Raw genomic sequence first — 26,514 nt, 5'->3', positions numbered from 1 at the left:
ATGTGCATGAATGTGTTTGTGTGTGTGTTTGTATGTGCATGAATGTGCACATGTTTTTGTGTGCATCTAAAGCAAAGAATCTCAGGTGTCTGAGGTATTATTTCCCAAGCATTATTCACTATTCACTTTTCTATGTTTGTTTGTTGTTGATTTATGACAGGATTTCCCACTGACCTGAACTAACCAACTAACTATCCGGATAAGTCCTTGCTTCTTTCAATATATCCACTTTGAATAAGTTTATGAAAGATGAAGATGGAAAACATTTTAGTTCAAATGAAACTTCTATTTATCAAGTAGTTTTATTTGTGTTCTTTTTTGCTGTTACGATAGAACAAATAGAATCCACAGTTGATTGTGTTAATCAACTAATAATTAATAATCTTGTTAATAATTATGTTAATAAAACTGAAAGACAAATTAAAAATATTTTCTCTGTTATTCAAAAGTGTATGATTCTTTGAGAGTTTCACACATACATATAAAGTGTGTATATGTATATGCCAGTTCCTCCCTCCAGCTTCTCCTCTCCCCTGCCTGTTTTCCTAATGTCGCCTGTTTCAGGACTTGGTTTTTTTTTTTTAAAAAAAAAAAACACACAATGAGTCCACTTAGTATGCACATGAATGGAGATTCATCTATTAGATCACAGGTTGCTTCTCAAGGCCACATCCTTGAAAGTAATCCTTTGAAAATTAACTGGAACAGCTAGTAAGAAAGATCATTGGACAGAAACACTTGGCATTAAAAAGTCTAAAGACCAGAATTCAATCTTTGAACCCACAAAGAGAAGAATTGATTTCTTCAGGTTATCTTCTGCCTTCCACATATATGCTGTGGTATGTGTGCACTCACACAAAGATACCAGCAGACAGCAACAATGATAAGCAGTAAAAACTTAAACACAACATGGAAATAAACTTCCCATTTTCCTCTTAATGTGCATTTCCTTTGTATCTTACTCACTTTTCCAATCTTCCTTGCTCAGAAGACATTTGTTTATTTTGTCTTTGTGTAAATCTAGCCTTGTAAACTGCTAAATAGAATCCACACGGGTTTACTTTAAAGACATCCTTTTCTTTCGATTAAGATAAATAATAATAAAATTATATGTATCTGGGATTTTCTGAAAACATATATGCAAGCAAATAAGAGGAATTGGTACTTGCTGCTGACAGTTCAGTAATGACTTGTTTTATTATAAAAGTTCTCATATGAAGATCATCTGGATCAAAGAAGACTGTGAGGGTTGAGGCCAAGCAAGCCTGAGAGAGTTATAAACCCCACCTCCTAATATAACAAAACTATGATATGGAGTAATATACAGGAAAAATTATCCCACGGATAATTCAGCTAGAGCGTGCAAACACCATCCTGTCCCACTCTGAGTCCCCGTTTCCCAAACGTCAAACTTTCTTCTTAGAGCTTTTTCCTAAGTGTTTCCTGCTTGGCTAGTGCACACACTTCTGGCGAGTCAAGGTTTGTGGGTTTTCTGAATCACTGCCCTTAGCAGTCTGCCTGACTTTATATTAGATGTGGAGACCCCACTATTCCTGGTCCTCTTGAATCTCATATCCACTTATGAAAATGTTATTTTGAAGGATGAAGCAAAAGTGACTTTTGTTTTCCTGGAAGTCTCCTGTTTCAAAGGACTCAAAAGTGATTTGTTTATTTCAGAGGAAACGGAGACCATTTGGTGATGACAGATTTATTGGTTAAGTGGACATCACACAAAAGCACTTTCCTTACAGCTCAAACTTCCTCCTAACTGCACTCTGAATGTTCAAGATAATGTGTGCATTGGCAAATCAAACCCCTGCAATTCAATATAGTCACATTTCTGAATGTGCATGATTTTTTCATATACCTGGAGAAAAGAAAGTGGTTATCCTAAATTAGGACATAAAAAGCTGATAACAAACACATTTTGAAATATACTTTGGAAATAATATAAAGATAATAGGAACAAACCAAGATGAATCATAAGGAATTAAATATGATATCTGATAATTTAAAAAGCCCACTGGAAATAACCTTCCCATATTCCAGCTCATGAAATATCTTCATAAATATCAGTAATATATATATATATATATATATGTATTTCATATATCAATGGCATGTTCATAACACTTTAAATACTAGGTTTGAATTGCAGAAAGGTCTGAATTACTGTTCCTGAATATCTGATCACTTCTTACTAAAAAGAACAATTCCATACAGAAAGGACATCAAGCTCTCATCCATGAAAATACTTTCCTTCCAGGATTAAAGTAAAAGAAATTGTTTACCATGTTTTCACATCAGTAGACTAGCAATTGAATAGTAAGGAGGGACTAGGATAATATGCCTACACACTAGCACAAGCCTTACATCTGAAAGAATCCAGGTTAATCATCTCTAAAATAGAGGTTTAGCTATATAGTATCTTCAGAAATACCAGGAGGTAACTTCAGAATGAATTATACAAGAGGAAAGAATAGGAAGGACCCTAATCAAAAGCACCTTTATATGCTGATCTTAAAGTTGGCTCTCTGATCCCCAATTGTCTCATCCTTATGACAATGCGGATGACTTTGCTGGGTTTCAAAATCCCTTCCAATTCTCTTAATTTAAGGTGCTAAAGATCAAAGCACCCGCCTTGTACATAGAAAGCAAGTTTTCTACAACTGACCCCCATCCCGGTTTTAGAATAATATTTTGAATTAAAGAGTATTTGTGTTTTCATAATGACTTCCGTGAAAACCTTGGTGCATAACAAAAGCAACGCCTAAGTGGAAAGAATTAAAAACATTAATAAAAATATCCTGAAAACAGATTCTGAGCATCAGTATACGATCCTAAATCATATCCTACATCTGATATTATTTAACAAGGCCTCTTATTTGTTCCTCCATAGGCCAAGCCCTGTGAATTTTCACACGTATATTACTAAAATACAGGACTAGACAAAGACAGGATTAGATCAGTTGACACAGTTATCAGTCATCCTTTTCCTGAAGCCTCTTCACATTGTCTGAAGATTTTAAGGCCTTTGGTGGATTGTTTCTCACATCAGCTCAGTCCTTTGTTTCCGTCCTAGTCCACTTCAAGGGGATAAAGGTGTTTACTCATCTTGATGTACCCTTAGCACTGAGCCTCAGCAGATACACACACATACACACACACACACACACGCAAGCACACACTCACGGATATATGTGTGTGTGTGTGTATGTATATATATGTACACACACACACACACACACACACACACACACACACTGTACTTTGTGCCTTTAGAGAATCCCAAACCTATGAAAATAGCTATTGCATAGGTGAGTGCTGGGGTGGCTGGACCAAGACAAGATATGATGATATCATCTTAATTACCATTCCTCAAAGTAACCTTACCTTAACTGAACTGAAATATAATCCAGCTTTGATCAACTACTAGTGCCTCTTCCTAAGTTTAAAATGTGATCCAAAAACAGGTGTTTCTATTATAAAATATAAAAGAAGACATTTCAAAATGTCTGAAGAAATAGAGCTAAAATGTGAGGAGGTACTTATGTGTGTCCAGAAAATAGCAGTTATTTTATGAGGAAACTCCTCAGTTACATCCTACATGTTGGCTGTTATGTTGAGTGGATCATCTCTAGCTCAGCATTTCTCCTGGATACCATCAAATTATGAATTCATTTCATCCTGTTCTCTTTGAATAACATATTTAAATTTCCTATTGGTCAGTTTTGACTTTCTCATCTGGAATTTTCAAAGCAAAGAAATTACTTATTTCTTTTCTGTCAGGGCAGCTATTAGGTTATTCACTCAACAATGCACTGTAGTGTCATTGATTATGTTATTTCATTGCTATGATTCTAAGGCTTTTTTTTTTGTTTTGTTTTTTGAGACAGGGTTTCTCTGTGTAGCCCTGGCTGTCCTGGAACTCACTCTGTAGACCAGGCTGGCCTCAAACTCAGAAATCCGCCTGCCTCTGCCTCCCAAGTGCTGGGATTAAAGGCGTGCGCCACAACGGCCCGGCGGCATTTTTTTTTTTTTTTTTAGTTATAGTATTTTACCTTTACTTAATTGTCTATGGAGAAAGCAATAAAATTGGAAATAATATCAATGTCTTAATCCAAAGTAGATTATCACATCTACACAAATACTTGCTGAGATCTACCAATAACATGAGTAAAGTCTCAGCGAAAAAATGAACTCGTAAATTTTAATCACTGTAAACCAGTAAAATGTTTCCCCTGTCCTCTACCCTGCCAATAAAACTTTATTACAAATTATTTTTGGTCTGGAATCACTCTCTTCCAAAAGAACCTTTATAAAAATGATGTCTGCCTTGATAGTTATTTGTATTTGAAGCGCCCCCCCTTCTTTTTCTATGTCTGTGTGTATGTGTATGTATATTCACACGTGTATCCTAGCTAATTGTAGTCATTAACTTTTTCTACATATTTTACTTGGATAAAATCTTTTAAGTCATACATGTTGCAAATATTGATCCTCAATTATTCTCTATTAATAAGTTCATTCACTGATGAACAGCCTGCTACCCACAGGAACAGAGTTCTGCGGTTGTGGCGGTTTGTTGAGTAATGTGTGGCCACAACCCAGCAGCCCAGCTGCCTCACACTATAGATGTGAAACTCCCATATTTCACCCTTCCCTGCATTTGCTGCTCCCGTATGCCAAGATGAACAAGCTATTCTTACTTTCTGTGCTAAAGACAGAAAGTTCTCCTTTCATTACGTCTGCTTTCCTTTAGCTACCTGACTTACAATATTGGAATTCAGACCAAAGATTACAGAAGATAGGATCTTTTGAGAGACTTTGTAGGTTAATAATGCTATGTCATTAATTGCCACTGTCTGATTTTATTAACTTTTCATACTTTCTCCCTGGAAAAATCTAGCTTAGTTCCTGGCATGCTCCCCACCCTTTCCCAGAAAAATGTTCTCCTCCCCATCCCTCTAGAGGCCTAAAAGAATCTCCCTAGTTGACCTTACATTTTTTAATATGCTTTATTGTTTGCTTCTCTACATACAAAATTCTGATTTTTAAAGTTATATCTACTGTTACATGTTTTATTTAATTTTCATTGTATATTTATAATTGAAAGTTTTAATATCTCCAACTATATTATATATTTATTCTGATTACTGCCCATGTCTTTTTTTCATTCATATATATATATATACATATGTATATATATATTCTTTTTTCATTCATATATATGTGTGTGTGTGTGTGTGTGTGTGTGTGTAAGTGTATTCAACTAATAACAGTTTTAAAATGGCACAAATATAAGCATTTCTATAAAAAGCCTTTTAGGAAAGTAGTGGTTTTTTTATCTTATTTTCAGATGTGTTTTGTCTTCTTGTTGTATTTGAGTTTTCCTAATTTCTTTCATTGTTTCAAGATTCACATCCTTAGTGCCTGTTCACTAGCTCAATGTTAAGTAAGACTTTTGTGTTTCTAGGTGATGGAAACATTCTGTACCTGCATTACTCAGTTCATTAGTAAGCAGCCACAGGTGTCAACTGAACAAGTGAATTCTTATCTATCAATTCAATTATTTTTAAAAAATTTTTATTTAAATGGCAACAGATATCCAGTAGCTATTCTACCACAGAGCATATTGTTGGTGATAATTGCAGATATACAATTACTTTTTGATAGTCTGTTATGTTATACTGAAAACCATATCCACCATTGCCTTCCATGTGCTGAAAGGATGATAATATTTCATTCAAGACACACGACTATCTGCGAAGGTAGTTCTCTGCACTAACCAAACATGAGAGCCACCTAGGAACTTTTACTTTTTTTTACAAGCAGCTGACCAGCAGAATCAGATGCAGATACTTACACCGAACCAATGGACTGAAGTCAAGAACCCCTGTGGTTGAATTAGGGAAAAGCTAGAGGAAGTTGTGGAGGAGGGCAACTCCATAGGAAGACTAGCAGACTCAATTAACCTGAACCCCCAAGATCTCTCAGACACTGAGTCACTGCCCAGGCACCATATACCAACTGATATGAGGCCCCCAACACATATACAGAAGAAGACCGTCTGTCTGGCTTCAGTGAGAGAATATGCACCTAACCCTAGAGAGACTTGAGACCACAAGAGTGGGGAGGACTGGCAGGGTGAAGAGGGTTGGGGTGTGGGGGATGGGGACATCCTCTTGGAGAGGGAGGAGGAGGAATGGGATGAGGAACTGTCAGACAGCAGACAGGGAGATGGATAACAACTGGCCTTTAAAAATAGATTAAAGATAATAAAAATAATAAAATATATTCTTATTTCTGTTATAGTTTTCATACAATGTATTTTGATCATATTTACACTCACCCCTACCTCCAAGATCTCCCTGACCCAATGTCTCCTCCTAATCATCTCCAATTTGTGTCTCTCCCTTTTTTAGAAAAGACTGTCATGCAACAGATGGCCTGATAGTGTTGCTTTTAATATAGTTCTGTTCCCTCTTTCATTGATGTTCTCTGTGCCTTCGGTTTAAGAGTGTGTTGTAAATATATTACTCAGAGAGTGAAATCCCACAGTGAGTTATCCTTTGCATTTAGAGTCTGTATGTCTTTGTGTACTGATCTCAGTCTGTTTAAAACAGAAGCTTCTTTGATGAGGGAAGGGGTGGGCTGTACTTAACCATTGGTATAAGTTTAATATTGAGAGTGAAGTTAGAGATTATATTGGTTTAGGAAAGGGGCAGTAGTGAGTTCTCTTGTAAGTTCCGTGGCCTCAGCAGCTATGGTGTGTTGTCTGAGTTTACAATACAAAAGATGAATTCCTATCTATTGAGCAGCCCTAAAGGCCAGCTAAAAAATACTAATGTCCAGATAAAAGAATAAGCTGAGATTTATCTGAAAACATTTAATAAAATGTGATGAGGAAAAAGATGACAAAAATGGGATTCCATAAGCCACGTGCTGATAAATATTGAAAATAAGGATAGAGAAAGTTCATTATTTTATTCTCTCTGCACTTTTACAGCTGTGAATTCCAATAATCAATGCAACAAATGCCACCTCTACTTTATCTTGATCATGGTAAGTGGGAAGTCAACATTTTCATGAAGTCTCGTAATTCCACTGTAACACCAGTATTGATAACTATTGGTTTAAATAAAGTAATGTTATAGGACCAGAGAAAGAGAGCTCAGAGAGCAAAGTCACTTACTGCCTAGCATGGCATCCTGAGATTGATCACTGAGATACACATGGTGGAAAGTAAAAGTGAATCCTGCAGGTTATTTTCTGATCTCTGGGAATAACATACATGGATATCACATGCCTCTTCTTCTTTAACTATTATTATTACATGTTGTAAATGCAGCCACTAATATAAATACTGCTATTTAGAATTATGTTCCAAATACTACAAATATATTTTATGTAAAATATTTTCATGCAAAAATCCTCTCCAGAATAAATGAATACATCAGATTTTAAATAAAATTCAATTCCATACAAACAAGATTTAATGCATACAAAGCTTTGCAATATATCTTTGAAAGACATTACCAAATCTAAGTGTAAATGCTTATAATTAAATGTCTATTCTGTAAGTGCAGAATAATTTCAAATTAATACAGAATATCAAGCAGAAGAACAATAGAGTTAAAATATGCCTGTATGCTACAGATGTTGAATTGATGCTCACTGGACATTTACTCCAGGAAATCTCCAGGAAATAACTAAGTTGATCCCAGAAGTAATAAAAGTAGGAGGGAACAGATATAAACACTGAGGGTACATTTGAAACATCTACTTGTTTTAAAATACTGACAGCATACTAAGCCCAGAGCTGATGGGAAAGACAAGAGCATAGGCTAAGATCATTACTCTGAAGTCACTTTTAAATTACAAATTAGGCTTAATTACTTGGAGTTGTATCTAGATTGTAGAGAACTTGATTTCATGTGAGAGGCTTGCTTTTGATTCCTAAAAACACACACATACACACACACACACACACACACACACAGAGAGAGAGAGAGAGAGAGAGAGAGAGAGAGAGAGAGAGAGAGAGGCACACATATGTGTGTATACAAATAGAAACAGACATTTTCTGGGTTTTTTTCCTGTTTTTTGAAATCAAGCTGTATTTAAACAAGAAATTGAAATCCACAAGAAAACTACCCTTATTTTCATAATACATCTATGTTTTATGAGAATGGTTAGAATTATAGACTAAAATACACCAGAGGTCAGCGACGATGCACTAAGGAGGTTATGAGGTTAACTGTATTCAGAAGAAAGGATGACTCTAGTGTTTACAGATTGTCTGGGAGATGGGTGTGAACAAGACAGGAGGGGATCAATGAAAGCGTTTCTGGTTAGAATAAATACAATGGATAGTTTGTACTGATTTTAGCGAGTGTGATCAATTTTCAAAGTCAATAAAATTAGCAAGGAGAAAGGGAGAGAAAGAGAGAGAGACAGGGCAGAGGATGAGGCAGAGAGAAGAGAGAAAGCAAGCAAAAGACTTCAGAGAGTACAAAAAAAATCATTTGCAGTATAGGAAAACACAATTTACAACATTTAAAAATTAAAATTTCCAAACAGGAAATAATTTTTCAAATCCCAAATGATTCCAAAAATATATGTACAGGGATCACATTGTTGTGATTTTGTTTGTGCAAATATCTATTATTTACCATGGCCCATCTGTACACGACAGGATATAAACTATAGGTTGCTCAGGTATATTGTGTGATGTGTCAAAATCCCTTGCAATTCTATCCTAACTGTGAGGAGAAACATAACTATAAAATCAAGCTAAGGCAGTTTACTAGTGTCCACACTCATAAAACATGAATGAAAGGTAGATAAGACAATCATAAAATTCAGAGAAAAATCTATTTACACCTAAGTAAAATAGTTTGCCAATTACATTTTGTTAACTGATAATCATAAGTATTTTTGCTAGAGGACTAAGACCTTAAGGTTTGAAACTACAGTTTGAGATTTTCCTTGTAAGAACTTGACTCTGAAACAGGACTCTGGAAGTCAGCTATCCATCACTAGGCTGAAAAGATAAATCCTACTTAACTTCAGTGGGCACCTCCCATAAGCGAAGACAAGCCCTTGCAAAGCTGAGTAATGACTTAACTCCCTCTGAGTATCAGTTCAGAGTCTGGTGATCTATTGAACAATTAGAGTCTGTAATTCACCAAGTAAGCTGAGAAATCAATCCACCTTGGAATCGGAGTTAATGAAGTGTACAGTGCAATTAGTTCTATCTCGTTATTGCTAAGTCATCAGTCACTGAGCATGTAACAATTTTTCTTTCTCTTTACATGTTCTCTGGTAAGCCAAGGATCAATCAATTAGTTGAGAACATCACTTGACAGGGACTGTGCTGTTGTGAATTCAACAACTTTGAAAGAACTTGTCTTCATTGAGAGTTTTAATAATGTATTTTAAGATATGCAGATTGAATGCTGTTAATTATTCAAAACCGAATGCTGAAGACCATCATTCTATGTAAATATAGAATGTTTTTAGAGGATTTCTGAATTTTCCACATTGAAAGGTGGATTCAATGCATAAAAATAAACTAAATACCATGAATATAGCTCATGTTCAAGCTTAAAACTCCAGGGAGTTTTGCTATCCTGTATTGCCTTCACCTGAGCAGTATAACTCAGGAGGAATGTAACTATAGGCAAAGAGACAAATGTGTTATCTTCTTTATACAAAGAAACTACCACCAAACCAAACTCACAGGAATTCTATGTGAAGTATACTTTCTGAATGCTTTTTTTTTTTTTTTGGTTACTCATTGGTTAGCACTTAACTGGAGTAGCTAAAATTACAAAGAGCTATAGCCCTGAAATAAACCATACAAGATAGCATGAAAACGTCCCCCCACCCAGTTAACTGAAAGTGGAGGTTTCCTTCCATGTTTGAATCTCGTTCATTGAAGCCCTAGCTCTTGACAGAAGAATAGTCCAAGGTGAACTCACGTATGTGTGTGTGTGTGTGAATGTGTGCGTCCATTGTCCCAGTATGTGTTTGTGTCTTTTTATGCGGAACTTTATTCTTTTTTTTTGGTCCTTTATATAATGTTATTAAAAACAGAAGATACTCAAGACTGGAAGTAAGGAGATCCCCAAGGAGTAGAGACTGGAGGTTGAGAATGTCTTATATAACCTGACTGAGTCTGTCTTGTATTTCTGAAAGATGCCATTGAAATTATTCTAGAGAGAGTGCAGACTGCTTTCCGTCTGTAGCATTCAGTTAGGCCAGCAACTCTTCTCATCCTAATATCAATAATAAAGAAAAATAGATGCCATAAAACAGACTGTTTTTCACAGGATGTATACCAACAAGGTAACTGTCCTTTTCATGTATGATAAAGTAATAAGTAATATTTACAGAGCTAGACATTGGTGCCTTGTGCATGTTCATTTGGCTGGGAGTTTCCAGGGAAATGAGATATTGTGGAGTTACACTTGAAGCCCACAGGAACACCTAGTAAGGCAGCACGGGACTTTTGCTTTGTGTGTTCCTTGATCCTTCTCTCCATATTCTATCTCATAGCCTAAATTCCTTTAGGTCAGATTTGAGGCTTTTCATCCACAAGTTCTGCATGCTTGAACACGTCATTGCTTCAAGCCGATGGGCAGCAAAACTAAGAGATCAGAGGATGTGAAGATTGGCGATGTGCTGTTACCTGATCTATTGAAATCCCAGCCTTTAGAGAAGGATTCTGTACTGAGCCTGTGCTGGGCCTGCAATGAAGGCTCCCAAGACTTGTCACCTGCGGTTTGTCACCTGATTATGGACAGACCTTGGTGATTCTTCTTTTCCTGTTGCTTCCCTACTTTCCCTACCACATACCACTTGTCACCAAATTATCAACATATTCATTCTTAGTTACCACTGGGGTGTGCCATCTTTTTCCTCGACTAATATGCTGAGTAAGGACTAAGACAAGCCCCTTATGATTTATTAACTGCTGGCTAAGTCTACAAACACAGTAAATGGTGTTATCACTTCTTCATATTTTGCCCAACATGTATGTTTTCAAGAATAATTTTGATAAAGTTTAATTTCCTAAAACCAAACTGTCCTAGAAGAAAAAGTATATATATACACTAAACTTTGGATGTAGACGTTCACAAAGTGGTAATTCTGGAAATGTGGGCAGCAGCAGGCTCCAGACGTGGATGCCTGAACTCTGGCTTTCCTGGCATTTCATTCTGTCTCAAAAGTTTACATCTAAATTCTGTCGCATTTAATACATCCAGACTCGTTTATATTTTCAATGAGAAAAAAAACCCTCTCATGTAAACACAGCTTATGGTTGGGGAGATTTTAATTGTTGAAGGCAGTAAACATACTGAGAGCTTGTTTTACTTTTGAGAAATATTAAATAGGGAGAGATACCGCTTGATTTCAATACACTTTGTCAGAAAGTCGTTTCCAAGAGTTCTTACAATCTGAGGCTCACTTGCCAACTTACTGATGTTTTACCAAAATCACAGCAAAGTTTATTCATTTAGTGCCTAGAGTACTGGATGGAACAAATCAAATTTTCCTGAGGATTATTTCTTACCTTGTAAAAATCAATGTTTTGTGGAATATTCTTCGCATTCATTTGATAAGGGAGCCCACCCATTGGCTCCCTTAAATTTATTATGAATACACCTGTTTAGCTTGCTGGTAGTTTACAGGTAGCTAAGAATTATCACACCATCATGTTCTTGTGTGGTTCTGAATTCCCAAGAAGCCAGTCTACAGACACTGCATACATTTTATCTCTACATTTGAGTGTGACTACAATAGTGTAGTAGTAAGTGTACCTTGGGTATCATTTCTGGCAGAGCATTAAGGTTGTGTTTTCAAAGGATAGAATCTAGGCTTGCAAAACTCAACTGACACCTGCCAACTTAAGTTGGGCAGTTCTGTTTGTCTCTCTCCTACAAACCAGTGAGGTGATTCATCTGAACTATTTTCTAGCCCTTGGTCATGTAAGATTGCTCTGATTTCTTTCCTCCTTGGAGTATGATGGAAGTTTTTTGAAGTCTATAGAGAATAATGATCTGGAGAAACAGAGAAACAAAAGATGACAAACACAGCGGGGGACTTGCAGTTCTGACTTTTGTGAATATCATTGATTACCAGATCCAGCCTGTGGGAGTCTCCAAACAGCTGGGCGATCAGCAAGCTTGATGTTTTATTTTATAGTAGGAACATTTAAGATACTACAGCCTTTAATGCAGAAACTCTAATTCAGATTTAGTAGTCTCACAAAACTTCATTTTGAATTTTGTCTTGATATTAATATGTATCTACAGTACAAATGTATTACTTTATTTAATGTTTGCTTTAAATGGGGCTACTTCATTTTACCTCATTAAAGAACCTCCCCTCATTTTCTTTAACAATTGAGCTCTCTACAAAAATGCAACCAAATTAAAAATCTATGAAAAGTACACACTACCAATCCCAATACCACACAAAAACTAAACTTCTCATACTCATAATCAGTGCAGCCTACGTGAATTTTAATTAGCAAATTTTTAGCATTATAGCTATAAAAACAAATGTTATGACTTTCAAAGATATTTAAAACAAACTGATTTCATGAAAAACATAAAAGCAACTTTTAAATTTAAAGCATTAACCAATGAATAGATCTTTAGAACTATGAATCTTGTAAATGTGCTGTATTTCTCATCTAAAGTAAAGACTGCAAAGATTTAAATATTGTCATCATCACTTACAACTATCTTAGAATAATTAAAAACTTAAACAAATGCTAAATTTTTAGTGACCAAGTAATATTATACATGTTAAAAATGATTGGTTAATCACATACTGTGTATAAAATAGAGCAAGCAAAGCAATTATTTTTTAGAGATAGTTCACAAATCCTTTGTCAAAATGTATAATAACAATATGAATTTTGCCTGGTCATTTTTGCTCACATACAGGCACAAGAAAATCTTACATCTGTAACATATTTTTAGAACTCCTGCAAAAAATGCCAATGTAGAGCACACAATTTATAGGCAGTAATGTACAAATTTAAAAATGCATTTAAATGGAAAATATAGGTATATAATGCATGGAAATTCATAAATAATAGAAGACTCTTATTATAAATTTAAATTTTCTAATGTAGAAGAAAATTAATCCATATTATTAAAATGTAAGTGTATATGCTCACCACATAATTTCTTAATTTAATTATACATTTGTCGAAGGGATTTACATTAAAATAATCTCAAGTATAAAAATAATTCCTGCGTTTTGAATACGTGGATGAATAGATCCGTTAGGGATTGGTTTTATAAGACTTACGGATTTTAGCCACGGAGATGGTTCAGTGAATAAAGATGCTTGCTTGTCATGTGAGCCTGTGACCAGAGCTTAATCTCACATGAAGGCAAGAAGGAGAGAACAGACTTAACAAAGTTATTCTCTGATTCCCTCATTGTGACCCCTGGGTTCCCTCTACACATAATGTGACATACAGCTACAGTAATAGTGAAGCAGGAAATGGTTTTAAAGACTTACAGACTAGGCAGGATGATTTCTTAAAGGGCAAACAAACGCCTTATGCTTTAAGAATAACAGTAAAACAGGCAGAACTTTTCAAGAAGACACCAGACTTAGAGTTACGGTGTCTTCAAACAGGTAATCCCCAGGGCACACACTAAAGCCAGGAACACTGGGGACCATTCTGCCGCCTAGAGTAAAATATTCTAAAATTACGGCCTCTGAGCCTCACTGATGACTGTGACTTAGCAATGGCACGCTTTGCTGAGGACTATGTGCTGTGACAGCCTTACTTGAGAGCTCCAGTTCAACGTAGTTACTCAAAGCAGCATCCTTAAAAACAGCATGACAACGCAGGGTAAACCTCAGTGCTCTACTCCTTTAAGGTCCTTTAAGCATGATCAGTGCTAACCACAAAACTACGTCAATGTCAGAAATATACTAAAAAATGTGACAGAACACAAACAGCTTCAATAAGAAATAAGTTACTTATTTTATTTTCAAACATGACGACATACATTGTGGTCTGTGTCTTTCTCTCTCTCTCTCTCTCTCCCTCTCTTTCTCTCTCTCTCTCTCTCTCTCTCTCTCTCTCTTTCTTTCTTTCGATCTTTCTTTTTCTTTTTTTCTTAAAGAAGTTCAAATGATTGGAATCAGTCCATAATGCCATGTGCCCATGGAAATGCAATTTAGCTGGCCAACTAAGAATTGATCCTTTTGGCATTATGATTATGATCATCGGGGATTGAGGTTACTGCTAATATTCTCATCTCTCAGGATAATTTTCTTCAAAAATGTTTATTATTATAAAGACTGTTGTGAAAAATTAGAAAATGGGGAGGATATCGAAATTTTGAACTATAAACAATTTGAGAAAGACATAAATTACAAATATTTGACCAGAAATTGTTAAAGACATTCTTATGCATAATTTATTTTTAATATATCAATATTGCACCCCTTCTTTAATCAATCATAGATATGTAAAACTTTTATAACAGTGCTCAGATTATAAATTCTAAAGTTTCATATTTAAATTTAGCAAAAGAATGTCATCTAAATCTAATTATAATTAGATTTAGATTATAGTTACTTTTATATGTAATTTTATATGTAATATCATTTTTTATCTGAAAAAGTCTAAAAGTACACCTATTCAGTTATTCACTCATAGACTGACATCTTTCCGATGAAAAAATATGACAGAAGAAGATGGCCCCCTCATATGTAATTTTCATTTGAAATTTATTTTTGTTGCAATGATTAAGCTTTATCATGAATATATATTACACACTCTAGCACTAGGACAAAGGGGCTGTTTTTCCAAACACAGAAGGAAAATAAAAATAATGGCATTCTTTTTTTCATTTTCTGTTTTGGAGTTTACTTACAGAATATACACATAATGGTTTTCACTAATAATTACTATGAAATATGAATGCTTACATATGTAATGTTGGGGCTCAGTATAGCTGAATCTGCCACCATTTCTCTCTTTGACTGTTCTTTACTTTAAAGTGTACAACAGTAACCACAAAAAAAGATCTGCAGGGTAATACAAGCAATTTCTATTTGCTCACTTTCAAGTTTAAAGCCCTTGATTTAAAAGAAATTCTTGATCTTGATGGTGAGCGTTTTTAACTAAGGCCACTCCTGTAGGTCAATGATATCTACATTTGTTATTTTAAAGTCAGATCACCATTTGAAAATGGTCTCATCAAAAATTAAGCTAACATCCTAGAAAGTTTCACAGTGCCATTTTGTATACTATAGTTTGAAGATATTTAAAGTGCTCACAATTCTTCTGGATAACTGAGAACCTAAAGATTACCTTTTATCCTTAAAAAAAAAATACAAAAAGTTATAATCCAGTAACACAGATGAATTGCAAAGTGTTTGTTTTATCCTCAGATAACATGGTGACTGGAATACCTAGGAATATTTTAATAGTCAGGGGGAACTCACATTATTCTGAGGTTAGCTTGTAGTATAGTTCAGATACAACACTTGTCATTTAGTACAGTCATACACAGAGACTGACATAATTTGAAACTAGATATTTTGTGCTATAAGAGCTATAAATATTTGTAACTTTACAAAACTGTAATGTGACTCAATCTCAAAAATATCCACATCCCCAAATTATTGATTGCATTTTTTTGGAATGAGTGTAGTTATAAATTTATCCCTTAAAATAAAAATGTGTGCTTATTTTCATTAATCTAAACTGAGTCCAAAATATGTACACAATAATGGTGTATATTAACTACATAAAAGCTGGTTAGATTAAGTGAGCACATCTATTTCAACAAAACTAAGCAATCCATACCCACTAATATATCGCTTTGTGTAATTGAAGTCAAAAAGTTCACAGTATTTATAGACATTTTTCAGAATCACCTGGCTCGTACTGATTGTTTTAAGCACAGTTGTAACTTTAAGAGTCCCTTTGAAGAAGTAGCAGATGTTGGCTTTACTAACATTGCTGGAAAGGGTAGCTGGCTTAAGGTGATAAAAATGTTTAGCACATACTATGAAAACGTCATAATTTTCTCTTAAAGTTGGTTATTTTTAATTGTTAATTAACTACAATGGAAGTCTAAAGTCTATAAACATTTGTTTCTCTTCTGGTAAGCTTTCTGGATTTGTATAAGTCTGCTTTCATGTGAATGTTCAGAGCAGAAATACTGGACAGAATTTTATATTGAAATTGTTGCATTACTACTATGGATGAAAAATGTAAAATTTATACATGATTCAATTGTTTAACACTATTTCCTGGTGCTTATTAGAAAATAACTCAGTTATCACAAACACACTGATATTAGCATCAGGTATATGGAGACTTGGTTCCAACATTGCCATAGATTGAGGCACTGTCTATACTGCCAATTATAAATACACAGTAATTATAAAATGCCTAAAGTAATAAACTGTTGTTACCATGCACGATTTAGTTTTCACCTAATATAGTACTTAATCTCAGATTATATAATTTAAATTATATAATTTATTGAATAGTAATTAATTATGAAGAAATACAACAGCCAAACTGCACCAAGTAAGGCTTATGTGTTGATAACAGACCAGGATTATAACTGTTTTCTTTTACTTTGCTATCTTGTAAGTCAAAATGTTTTCATAATACTACTGTGAAATGATTTGACCTTGAATTGAATGTTCCCTGTATAAGTTGAAATAGGAAACATAATGGCTTGGAGTTAAGTATACCTGTGATCCAACCATTATTAACTCAGAGCCTGACGACATTGAATTTATTTTCAGTATTGTACCAAGAAAATTGATGCTTGACTTTGATAGTCTATCAAGGGGAAGAGTCATTCTAAGTCAACTCCAGTGACATTATCCTTCCTAATGATTGCATTTTCCACTCTTCTAAATTATTAATACACTGTGGGGTTGACACAAATATTTATTCTCGTTGCTTGTTTTGGTGTTTAGATGAGTTTAGCACGCAAAAACAAGCTTAGCTTTGCTGTGTGCTTATTTGCCCCTGATAAAGGTGATGGAAACCACTGTTGGTCAGTACTAAGACCGTTTTTATTAAAATAAATCAAAGAAGACCATTTTTGTCCCACTCTCCCTATTTCCCCAACCAAAAATAACTTGTGTCTGAACAAAAATTCATTTGTGTGTGTGTGCAAATAATCTTTAAGGCATTGGTTCAGCTAAGAAGCAGCACAGTTTCCCCCTTGCGGAAAGAAAACACGAAATCAGGGCTTCTGGTCCTTCCTGGAGTAGCTACCAACCTACCGAGGCAACCCATGTGTCTCTGCTCATAAATGCCCAATCTGGGGAAACCAAGTACATTCTAATGCCTTCTTAGGAACCTTTTCTGTGTCTTAGGATTTCACATAGAGTTAGCAACAACTCTATAATGACTAAACAGAATGACAGTGCTGGCCATGTTATTAGACATAACTAATCATGATGAAGCATTAAATGTTCACCCTAGACCGAGAAAATTACAGGTTCAACAATGAGGCTGGGAAGGAAGGAGTCACCCCACACAGAGATCAAGAAAAGTTTCTATCAACATGTTACATGTTTCTTCAACATGTTACAAAATACACAGCCTTTACTGCCCTACACTGCAGAACACCTTGGCTGGATTGTTTAAAATGCTATTTTATTTCAATTCTTCAAACTAATGCCTATAACTATATGTTCTAACTCTCAAGCCACTAACACAGAAGATTAAATAATGCAAACATTGAAGTAGTTAATAAGTCACATCTTCCAAAATCTGTATCCAGGTTGCCTTGTAACTACAGAGAGGATTCGATAAAAGAAGGAAAGAAAGAAAGAAAGAAAGAAAGAAAGAAAGAAAGAAAGAAAGAAAGAAAGAAAGAAAGAAAGAAAGGAAAGAAGGAAGGAAAGAAGGATGTATGAAAGAAAGAAAGCAATTTACAATGCGAAATATAGTTAAGGGCTTTGTTGTGATTCCTGGAAATTTTCAGTTTTGCTGGGCTGCCAGCATGCACTGACTGTTGAACTTTCAGGCCCTTGAATTCTTATGGGAGGCTCCACTTTTGCTGAGCTGCTCAAGTTACCCACACCTCTTCTGCTGCATCTTCTTCCAGCGCCGTCAGAGCTGCTGTCCACCAGCTCTCTCCACTGTAGCTCAAAGCACTACTCAATTGATGAAGGCTTTTATTTCCCACTCTTGAAGTTCAAAAGTTTTGTTTTGTTTGGGTGGTTGATTTCGGGTTTTTGTGTGTTTTGTTCTGTCCTAGGTTAGCATCATCTGAGTGTAGTTACTATAAGAATACTGTTTTCTCAAGCCATTATCTATCTATTCACAATTTTCAGATGTATTCCTTAAACACTTCTAGATTACTAGATAACGTCTTTTTCGCCAAATAAATAGAATTTTTTTTTAAATATCATTTTAAGTAAGGTGCTATTTAAAGAATTCTGAAAGCAAAATGTAACAAAAATGTTTTGAGTTTCTTTTCTTTTTCTCTCTTTTTCCTTTTCTTTCTTTGTTTCTTTCTTTCTTTATTTTTGTATGTATTTTGTCAAATCCAGTTAAAGTTCAAAATATTGCACAATCATGTGGAAACCCAGTTAAGGATAGGAAAAGTCGAGCTGTTCAGAGTTGGGAATTGGAAGGAAAAAGTCAAGGAGAACCGCAGGCACGCACACATGCACGCACGCACACACGCACGCCCAGCAGATGCAACATCCCAAGGAGCACACCCCTCCCAAACCACGGATGGACCGCCACATTCCTTAACTGATTTCACATAGTGTCACTTGCTCTTTCTTCACCACTTCTGTTAAACTGATTTGCGATCTTGGAGGGCTTTGAACGGCTGGATGTAGATATATTAACTTCAGCGAAACACGTGCTCCTGAATTACAGGGCCGACCCTGACTGCATAAATGAATTCGGTCACCAGAGCCAGGAAAGGCTAGCTGTTTTTTTAGTTTGTCTTTCTACAAGAACCATCCCGCATCTTCCTGCATCTTCCTAGCCCAGAGAGCACTCTCCCCAGTTTAACCGGCACTCACCTGAGCTGTCGCTTTTCCTTTTGCTGCCACTTCTCTTCTCCACTTCTGCGGGTGACAGCGCTTGACGACCATAATCCCCTGGTGCACACGCGGCCCCTGTAGGGGTGCTGGAGCCCAGGCTAGATGAGTTGGAACACAGGACTGGAGGGCTGCTCCCCAGCTCCGAGGGCCCTCCTGAATCAGGCTGCAGGCACAGGCTGTGTCGGGCCGCGCTTGGCGGGGAAGACATCTGCGGGAGGTGCCAGTTGCTTTGCAGAGCCTGGTGCTGCTGCTGCTGGTGGTGGTGATGGTGGTGGTGATGGTGGTGGTGGTGCCCCCTGTGATGCTGGCTGGCAAACATGCCCTCCTCGTTGGGGTATCCCGCGATTATACAAGACGAGGAAGATGTGGAGAGTTCGGGGTAGGACATGTGGTCAGATCTTCCATGGAGGGCCAGAGAAGACTGCGAGAAAGGGTGCAAGCCTTGCGCTGTGGCGTGGGGGCTGCGCAGGCAGCCAAAGAGGGGGTGTTCCATGGCATGCAAGTGTCTCAGCTTCCAAGCAGAAGACTTCACGACGGTCCCAAAGTCCACCAAGCGCTGTCACTTTTCACTAGAAATCCTAGGACTTTCCCCGCTCACTCCTAAGGTTAAAGCCGCGCGCCTTTGAGCAGAGCCGGCTAATCCCAGTCCTGAGCCTTAGCGGCCAGTCTCCTGCACGTATAAACACTAGGACCTGGAGGAGCTTCCCTCGCAGCTGCTCAGATGTCAAGTGTGGGAGAGGTGGAAGCCAAAAGAAGGTGGTCCCAGAGAACTGCTTTCAGGGGGGGAAATGGCTCCGAGAGGTTATAAATAGAGTGTAATGTGAGCTGGGGGCTGGCTTAGGAGCCCAGCGCTGACCACATGCAAACTCCCTCCAAAACTCCCGCTCAGTCAGCGCCACTGTGCTCTCTCATTTCCAGTTTGCTGGCAGGACAGGAGCGGCTGCCCCACGCCCGTTCTGCCCTGGGAGCTTCCACGACAGCTAGTGGCGAGCCCAGAGCTTCAGTCGCTCAGGGCCACCGCGATCTGTCCCATAGGTTCCCATGGCCAGACGCAGAGGCGCTCGGCTTCACTAAGCCAGCTCCCAGTGCCTCTGACTCCCTCACTGTTCTTGGAACTTAAATTTTTAGCCTTGGTGGGGGTTGGGGTCACCTGCAGGCGCTCCCTGCCTACTCCCTGACCTTGCAGATCATAGAGAACTTACTAGAGTTCAAGAGAAGGGAAAGACCTGAAGCAAACTCCGAGGCCACTCGCAGTTCCCGAGCCCAGGGCACATTACATTTTTTCCCTTTTAAGTGTCTGAGGATAGAGTGTTAGAAAACTCCGCGCTAGGGCGGAGGTTGTAGGGCTGTGCATCAAGGATAGCACAGATCTACTCTGAGTGCTGAAAGGAGAGGTATCCAGTGGGATGTGAGTGAAGCAGAGGTGGATGCAGGTTCTGGCGCCTTGGTGGCACACATGTGTCGCTTCAAGTGCTGTCCCCTTACTTCTTTTTCTGACTGTCCTTGTCCTCCCACCCCTACATCTCGTTACCAGTCCAGTTCGCTCAAATTTCACACCATTAGCTCACGGAGAAAGTTTTTGGGGGGTCAAGAACAAGCCGAAGAAATGTCAAATGAGCAAGTAGAACTTGCTCCCAGCATCACCCTTCCAAACCTAATCCTACAGGAGCCAATTCGCAGCCCCTTCCTACCCTTTGAGAAATGAAATTTCTCTTTAGGTTACAGTGCTGCTCTTTGCATACATTTGCTTCCTCACCACCTTTCTGTTTTAAGCAGATTGCAAACTTAACATTCCCTCAGTGTTAACCCTGCTACGCTGGTTCATTCCCCCCAGGTTTACAGCCTTTGCTCCTGGAAATGAACTCCATGACTTGCCACCAGTGAATTTGTGAGAGCCGGGGTTGGGGTTGACTCAGCCATTAGTTTGGCCGGCCACAGAGTCTACTGGAAGTCCTGTCTTTAATCCACAACAAGCTTTGGAGAATGAGCTGCAGGAAAGCCTGGTCCTGACTGTGAACTGTCTACCAGGAGGATGTGTACAGTAGCCTACTCTATTCAGGGCTTGGTTAACTGTCATATGTTTATTGTCTGGGTGACCAGAAGATGATGGCCAAGTCTTTGAAATTGCTAATGGGATTAATGAGTACAACAACCTGAACTAGACATCTGGTTTAAATTAAGAAAAGGTATTGATTAATTTTGGACGAGTGTCCTCAAGGCAGAACCCTTTCCTCTGCGGGTCCTTCTGGCATCTTCAGTGTGTTGCCCTTTATTTTAAGAGGTTCTCCAGAAAAGGGATTTCCAAACAAACTTTAACATCCGTGTGAAAAGTCGAACTGTTTTTCACTACTTAGAGATGGGGTGGAGTGGGGGTTGATCAGGAATTCCAAGATTTGTAAGCACTGCTTTCTTTAACGGAAATTGAGCCCTATTTTGAGGGAAATTAGTTTTGCAGACTTCGTTAGGGGAAAAAAAAAAAGAACCTAAAACTTTTGTTCACCAGCTGCTCAACTTTTCAGTCTGAGGCTGAGGTGGAACCTGCAGCAAGTCTTTGACGGTAAGGTTCTTTGCCTGTAATTTGGGAGTCTAATCCTGAAAGGGGGCGCTGAGCATTCTTGGGGTGCGTGGTTGCGAAGAGCTTTATATTTAGGAAGGATGGTTTCTCGAACTTAAAATTTAAGGCTATTTCTTCTGCCACTACCCACAACCTTGGCTTTTTAAGAATTACAAAAGAGAGTGGAAAACATATTCCTCATATAAGATCGGAATATATTTTTATTTTTCTGCTTTTTATGGTTTCAATATGCGCTCTGATATTAAATCTAGAAGTATAAAGTGCAATGATAAATTTCCTCCCTATACTCCCTTAGTATCTCAATAGATTCTGGGTTCTGAAAGTATTCAGGTTTTATTCAAACTGGAATTTGGGCAGTTCCTGTAATAAACATAATAAAAATATGCATAGTGTAAGATACTTCAATTGAAAGCACTGTAAGAAGTGTCAGACAGGACTGACAAAAACATACTTCATCTGTAGACACTGGTTAACAAAAACCATCAAAGTCTTTTCGATGTATTTTCTACAGCTAAATTATTAGTAAACAAAGAGGTGCGTTTAACTAGGATGTTGCAGGTAAGGGTAACTAGCAAAAATAAAGTTTGATTTCCATAGAGGCTGGCATTTGGTGAGCCTGCCCAGTGGCTGTACTGGTTTTTTTTTCCCCCCTCATTCACTACATCATACAGATGTTAACAGCATGTCCAGAAATTCCTCTACAACCTTCCTCAGTCAGTTTTCCTCTGGAAATATGAGGCCAGTAATCTGGGAAAGAAGAGGAAAACAAGTTAGAAAAGAAAGAAACAGCTTCCAAAGGCATGCATTTGTAGGACACTATCAAGAAAGGTCTTTTAACTTGAAGGCACAAAACATGAAATATTCCCAAGAAAGATTAAGTTCAGATTTCTAATATAAAGTATAATACAAGCAAAATGTCATGGAAAAGGGAAACAGTGTTAAAAAGCAAAAGAAGCTAAGACTCACTACTTTCAAAATTAAATACGGCTCTCAAAGGTTCATAACATTTAAATACTACTAACTATCCCATAACTTTCAAAATTTTGGCTTTCTTAGAGCATTTGCAACGATACAAAATTTTTATTTTTATATCCTAAGCTATGCTTTTTAGGTTTTAGTGTAGCAACAACAAAAAGAAAATATAGCACATTAAGTAGCTCTTTTAATATTTACACTTTATGTAATCCAATGATTAATATGACTTTTCAGTAACATTGTGAATTGTAAAAATTCTAACAATCAAAGTGTCTATGTCATTTGAGCTATAATATTTGTATAAATGTATATAAACATATTTCAATATTCCAGAAAAGTACTGTTATGTCAGCATAAAGAGAAAATATACAGGTGTGATATCAAGGCATGCATTACAGGGAAATATAGGAAAATATAGGAAATGTTTAGCTCTTGTGGAGATACATAACCATAACTATTTAAACAACTGTTGGAAGCCTTAACACTAAGTATGTCTGTCTATTGCTCGGTCTCACTAAACAGCACGAAAGGCAACACTAGAGACATATTTGTAAAAATAGAATCTTTTATCTAAAGAAAGATGGAACTTATTTAATTTTATTTAAAGATTCACAGTGACTTAAAAGCTGTTTGAGGGATGATGAGAATTGACCTTAAATCCCAGAAATGCTTTCTTCTCATTGTGCAAAGTGTATGTGTGTGTATATATATATATATATATATATATATATATATATATATCTGAGGTTTTGATGATTAAACTGAAAATGAAGAGTGGCTCAGACATTTATTTCTTATAGAAATGCCATGGGTGCTGCATCCTCTCAAGAAACACAATTATGTCCTCCAGCTCACTGCTTTGAAATTAAGGTTTTAAAAAATATATTATAGTATTCTAAGCACTTGATGGCAGCTTAAATGATTTATTAGATAATCTATTTCAATTAAATAAGGAATTATCTTTCTCTAGGTATTATGAATTACAAAATTTAAGGGACAGATGCACTATATCTGTTCTTTATCTAGACATTTAAAAATATTAATGTTTTTATGTTATTCTAACTGACATTTTATAATAGTAACAATTATTGTAAATTATTACTAAATTATGATTTAAAAATTATAGCTCTGCCTAAGGCCATGAGACATGCACACACACATAAAATGTATGTAAATAATTATGATGTATTTAAAATATACATATTTGAGATATATATTTGAAACATATTTTCATATATACAAATATATATTTATATTTGAAACCTAGAACATTTGAAAAAATAGTGTTCTGAAAGACAGCATGATTAATGAAGTTAAGCTTAAAAGATTTTATTAGGAGATCAATCATATTTGATCAGTCTAGGACATGAATCCAATCACTTTCGTCCCTAAGTATTCTATGAAATTTACGGAGCTTTCTGCCTTAATTTCTGGAGAGCATTAAAATTGAGAAGATCTGAAAAGGATCTTAAATTTCAAAAAGCTTATGTTTTAAAACCAGGCTTGTCTGACAGTTGACTTATAATAGTGAAAATAAAAATAATTATACTTGTATATATGTTCATCTCTATATTCATCATCTATGCTGGTCTGTTAAAATGGAGACATTTTTAAAATGTTATAGCTAAAATATTGCTTTATTTCCATATCTAAATGTAGATATGTAGAGCCATTGGTGTAAGACAGTTCTAGCATAAAGTACTATACACTATACCATGTGTATTTATCATTAAACCAATAACTATTTTTATTTCTCTGAACAGTTTAAGAGAACTGAACTTCAATTCCTCTTATGTAATAACGGCAATGCTGTCTTTATACTTTTAAATATACTGAATTAAGAATGAGTTCGTAAATCACAGAAAACAAAAATTCTATTGAAACGTAGGACTGGAATTCTGGGTAAAACAGTCTTCTGTCTGAGATTTCCATCTTAAGAGTCTGGCATGACTAATGCAATTTTGGCATCAGTATAGGTTATTCTTCTGGGTTTTTTTTATACTTCATCAATTTGTAGAATATTCTTAAGTTACTCTCCCACTTAAAGCGTGGTTTATGAATCAAATCACTGAAAACTGTGCTTTAGCTGTACGAATATAGTTCCACTCAAATATTTAATGCTCACTCTAACTTTGTATTAAGAGCCTCAAAACTTCACATAAACTGGTTTTCATAGATGCCATTATTTTTATTTATAGGCATAAAACAAAAGGTTGTACATTCATGTTCCAAATGAAATGGGAAATAAGGGCCAAGTACACAATTTCTTTTATAACAATTTCTAAGACTTTAATGTTAGTTCTTTTCATAGTCTTAAAGCTTTAAAATTACTTTCATAAAAGATACAGAATGTTGTTTGAGTCAATTTCCAAATTAAAATTATCTCAAACAAGAATGAAAATGATAAAATGACTACTGTTCACTTGTGGGTAAGTTCAGTAGAGACCAACAACAAAGGAGAAACGTGTGGAGCATCTCTCAAACAAGGGAAATAAACTTAATATATGAAGAATAGTTTTATACTTATATAAATATGAAGTTGTGAATTATATGTGATAGTTATAAAATCCCTAAGAATGTGTCTTCCTTAAAAAGGGATTAAAATTAATTAGAACGTTTTGTTTTATTTTTTTAAATCAAATCATAATTTTTACTTATTCACACAGGGGTTATAAACACAAAAAGGCAGGACATGGGGAAGGGGATGACACCGGAGCGTGGGTGTTCAGGGGGAATACAGATATCTTTCAGAACAGGGTATCAGCTGGGTGAAGGTTCAGGGGACAGGTCACTATGACTCTGCCTATGACTCGCTTGTCCTTATCTAAGTTGGTATTATCCAACAAGGCTACCTATTTACAAAATCTATGGCTACTCAGGCTTGTAAATTTCCACAAAAGCTGCCTGTTTACAATAGCTTATAGCCGTCTGTTTCAATGTTTTTCCACAGAGACCCAAGACTTGGTGTTAGTATACATATATGACAGGCCTATTGCTGATTTTAGGCCTGTGGCTGATTTTAGGCCTTCAGTGTATAAGCAGGGCTGCCCTTGACATCTCTTCCCTTCTCTAAGTATAGAAGGGCTGTGGTGTTTCTAATCTTGTGAAGGCGGGGATAGAGGTCTGACCTCCAGTAATTGAAGGGGACTTTGTAATGGCTCCGGTCCCCCTGTCATTGTCCAGTGAGGCATGAGGCATGTCTTCTTTAGAAAGGGATTAGAAATTAATTAGAAAATTTTTTATTTTGTCATCCACATTATCATCACTCTCTCTGTATGTTTATACACACACACACACACACACACTCTCATTTGATAGACATAATAATGATAAAATACTCTTCTTATGAGAATGTCCAAATGATTACATAAATATAATGAGAAAGCTGGAAGAAGACATGAGCAGTGCTTAGTCATGTTCCAGCTCTGGGGTGTCTGCAGTTTTCAAAGATCACCTTCCATTTTATAAGTCTGTGGATTCAAACTCATAATCATCAAATATTTTTGTTCAAAATGTAATGTGAGTATGATTTTTGTTTTGTTAGAATACTAGTATGTGAAAAGGAATAAGCACAGTTTAAATAGTCATCACAGTCTGAGTAAGTTATCTGCAATTTAGATCACTTCCAGATTCCAAGTTGACCTCACTAGGCACAGGGGCCCTATAAAGAACCCAGGAAAAGGGATGTCTCTGGAACAATGGATAACAGCCATTTTTAAATACAAGTGTTAGAAACAGTAATCAAAATCAAAATTTAAATAAAATTTAAATAAAAATTCTTGAATATTTAGACTACACAAGACCCCATCGGTGTCCACTCTACAGGTTCTTGCCCAATAATCTTCAAGTAAGCCAATAATACCTAAATTACAGGA

General features: G+C 36.4%; 1 protein-coding gene across 1 annotated transcript in view; it reads right to left on the bottom strand.

Annotated features, from left to right (window-relative positions):
• The window catches only part of Meox2 (mesenchyme homeobox 2), a 54,288-nt gene extending 34,421 nt beyond the window's left edge, over window positions 1-19,867 (bottom strand). Inside the window, exon 1 of the mRNA XM_028768895.1 lies at window positions 19,069-19,867. Within this exon, the coding sequence (XP_028624728.1) occupies window positions 19,069-19,582 (514 nt within the window). The 5' untranslated portion in view covers window positions 19,583-19,867. The remainder of the gene's footprint in view (window positions 1-19,068) is intronic.
• Window positions 19,868-26,514: the final 6,647 nt, after the last annotated feature.

This window comes from Grammomys surdaster, unplaced genomic scaffold, assembly GCF_004785775.1.
Source record: "Grammomys surdaster isolate TR1022 unplaced genomic scaffold, NIH_TR_1.0 188, whole genome shotgun sequence".
NCBI classification, from domain to species: Eukaryota; Metazoa; Chordata; class Mammalia; order Rodentia; family Muridae; genus Grammomys; species Grammomys surdaster.
Note: the sequence above shows the minus strand (reverse complement) of the source record. Positions and strands in the feature narration are given on the sequence as shown.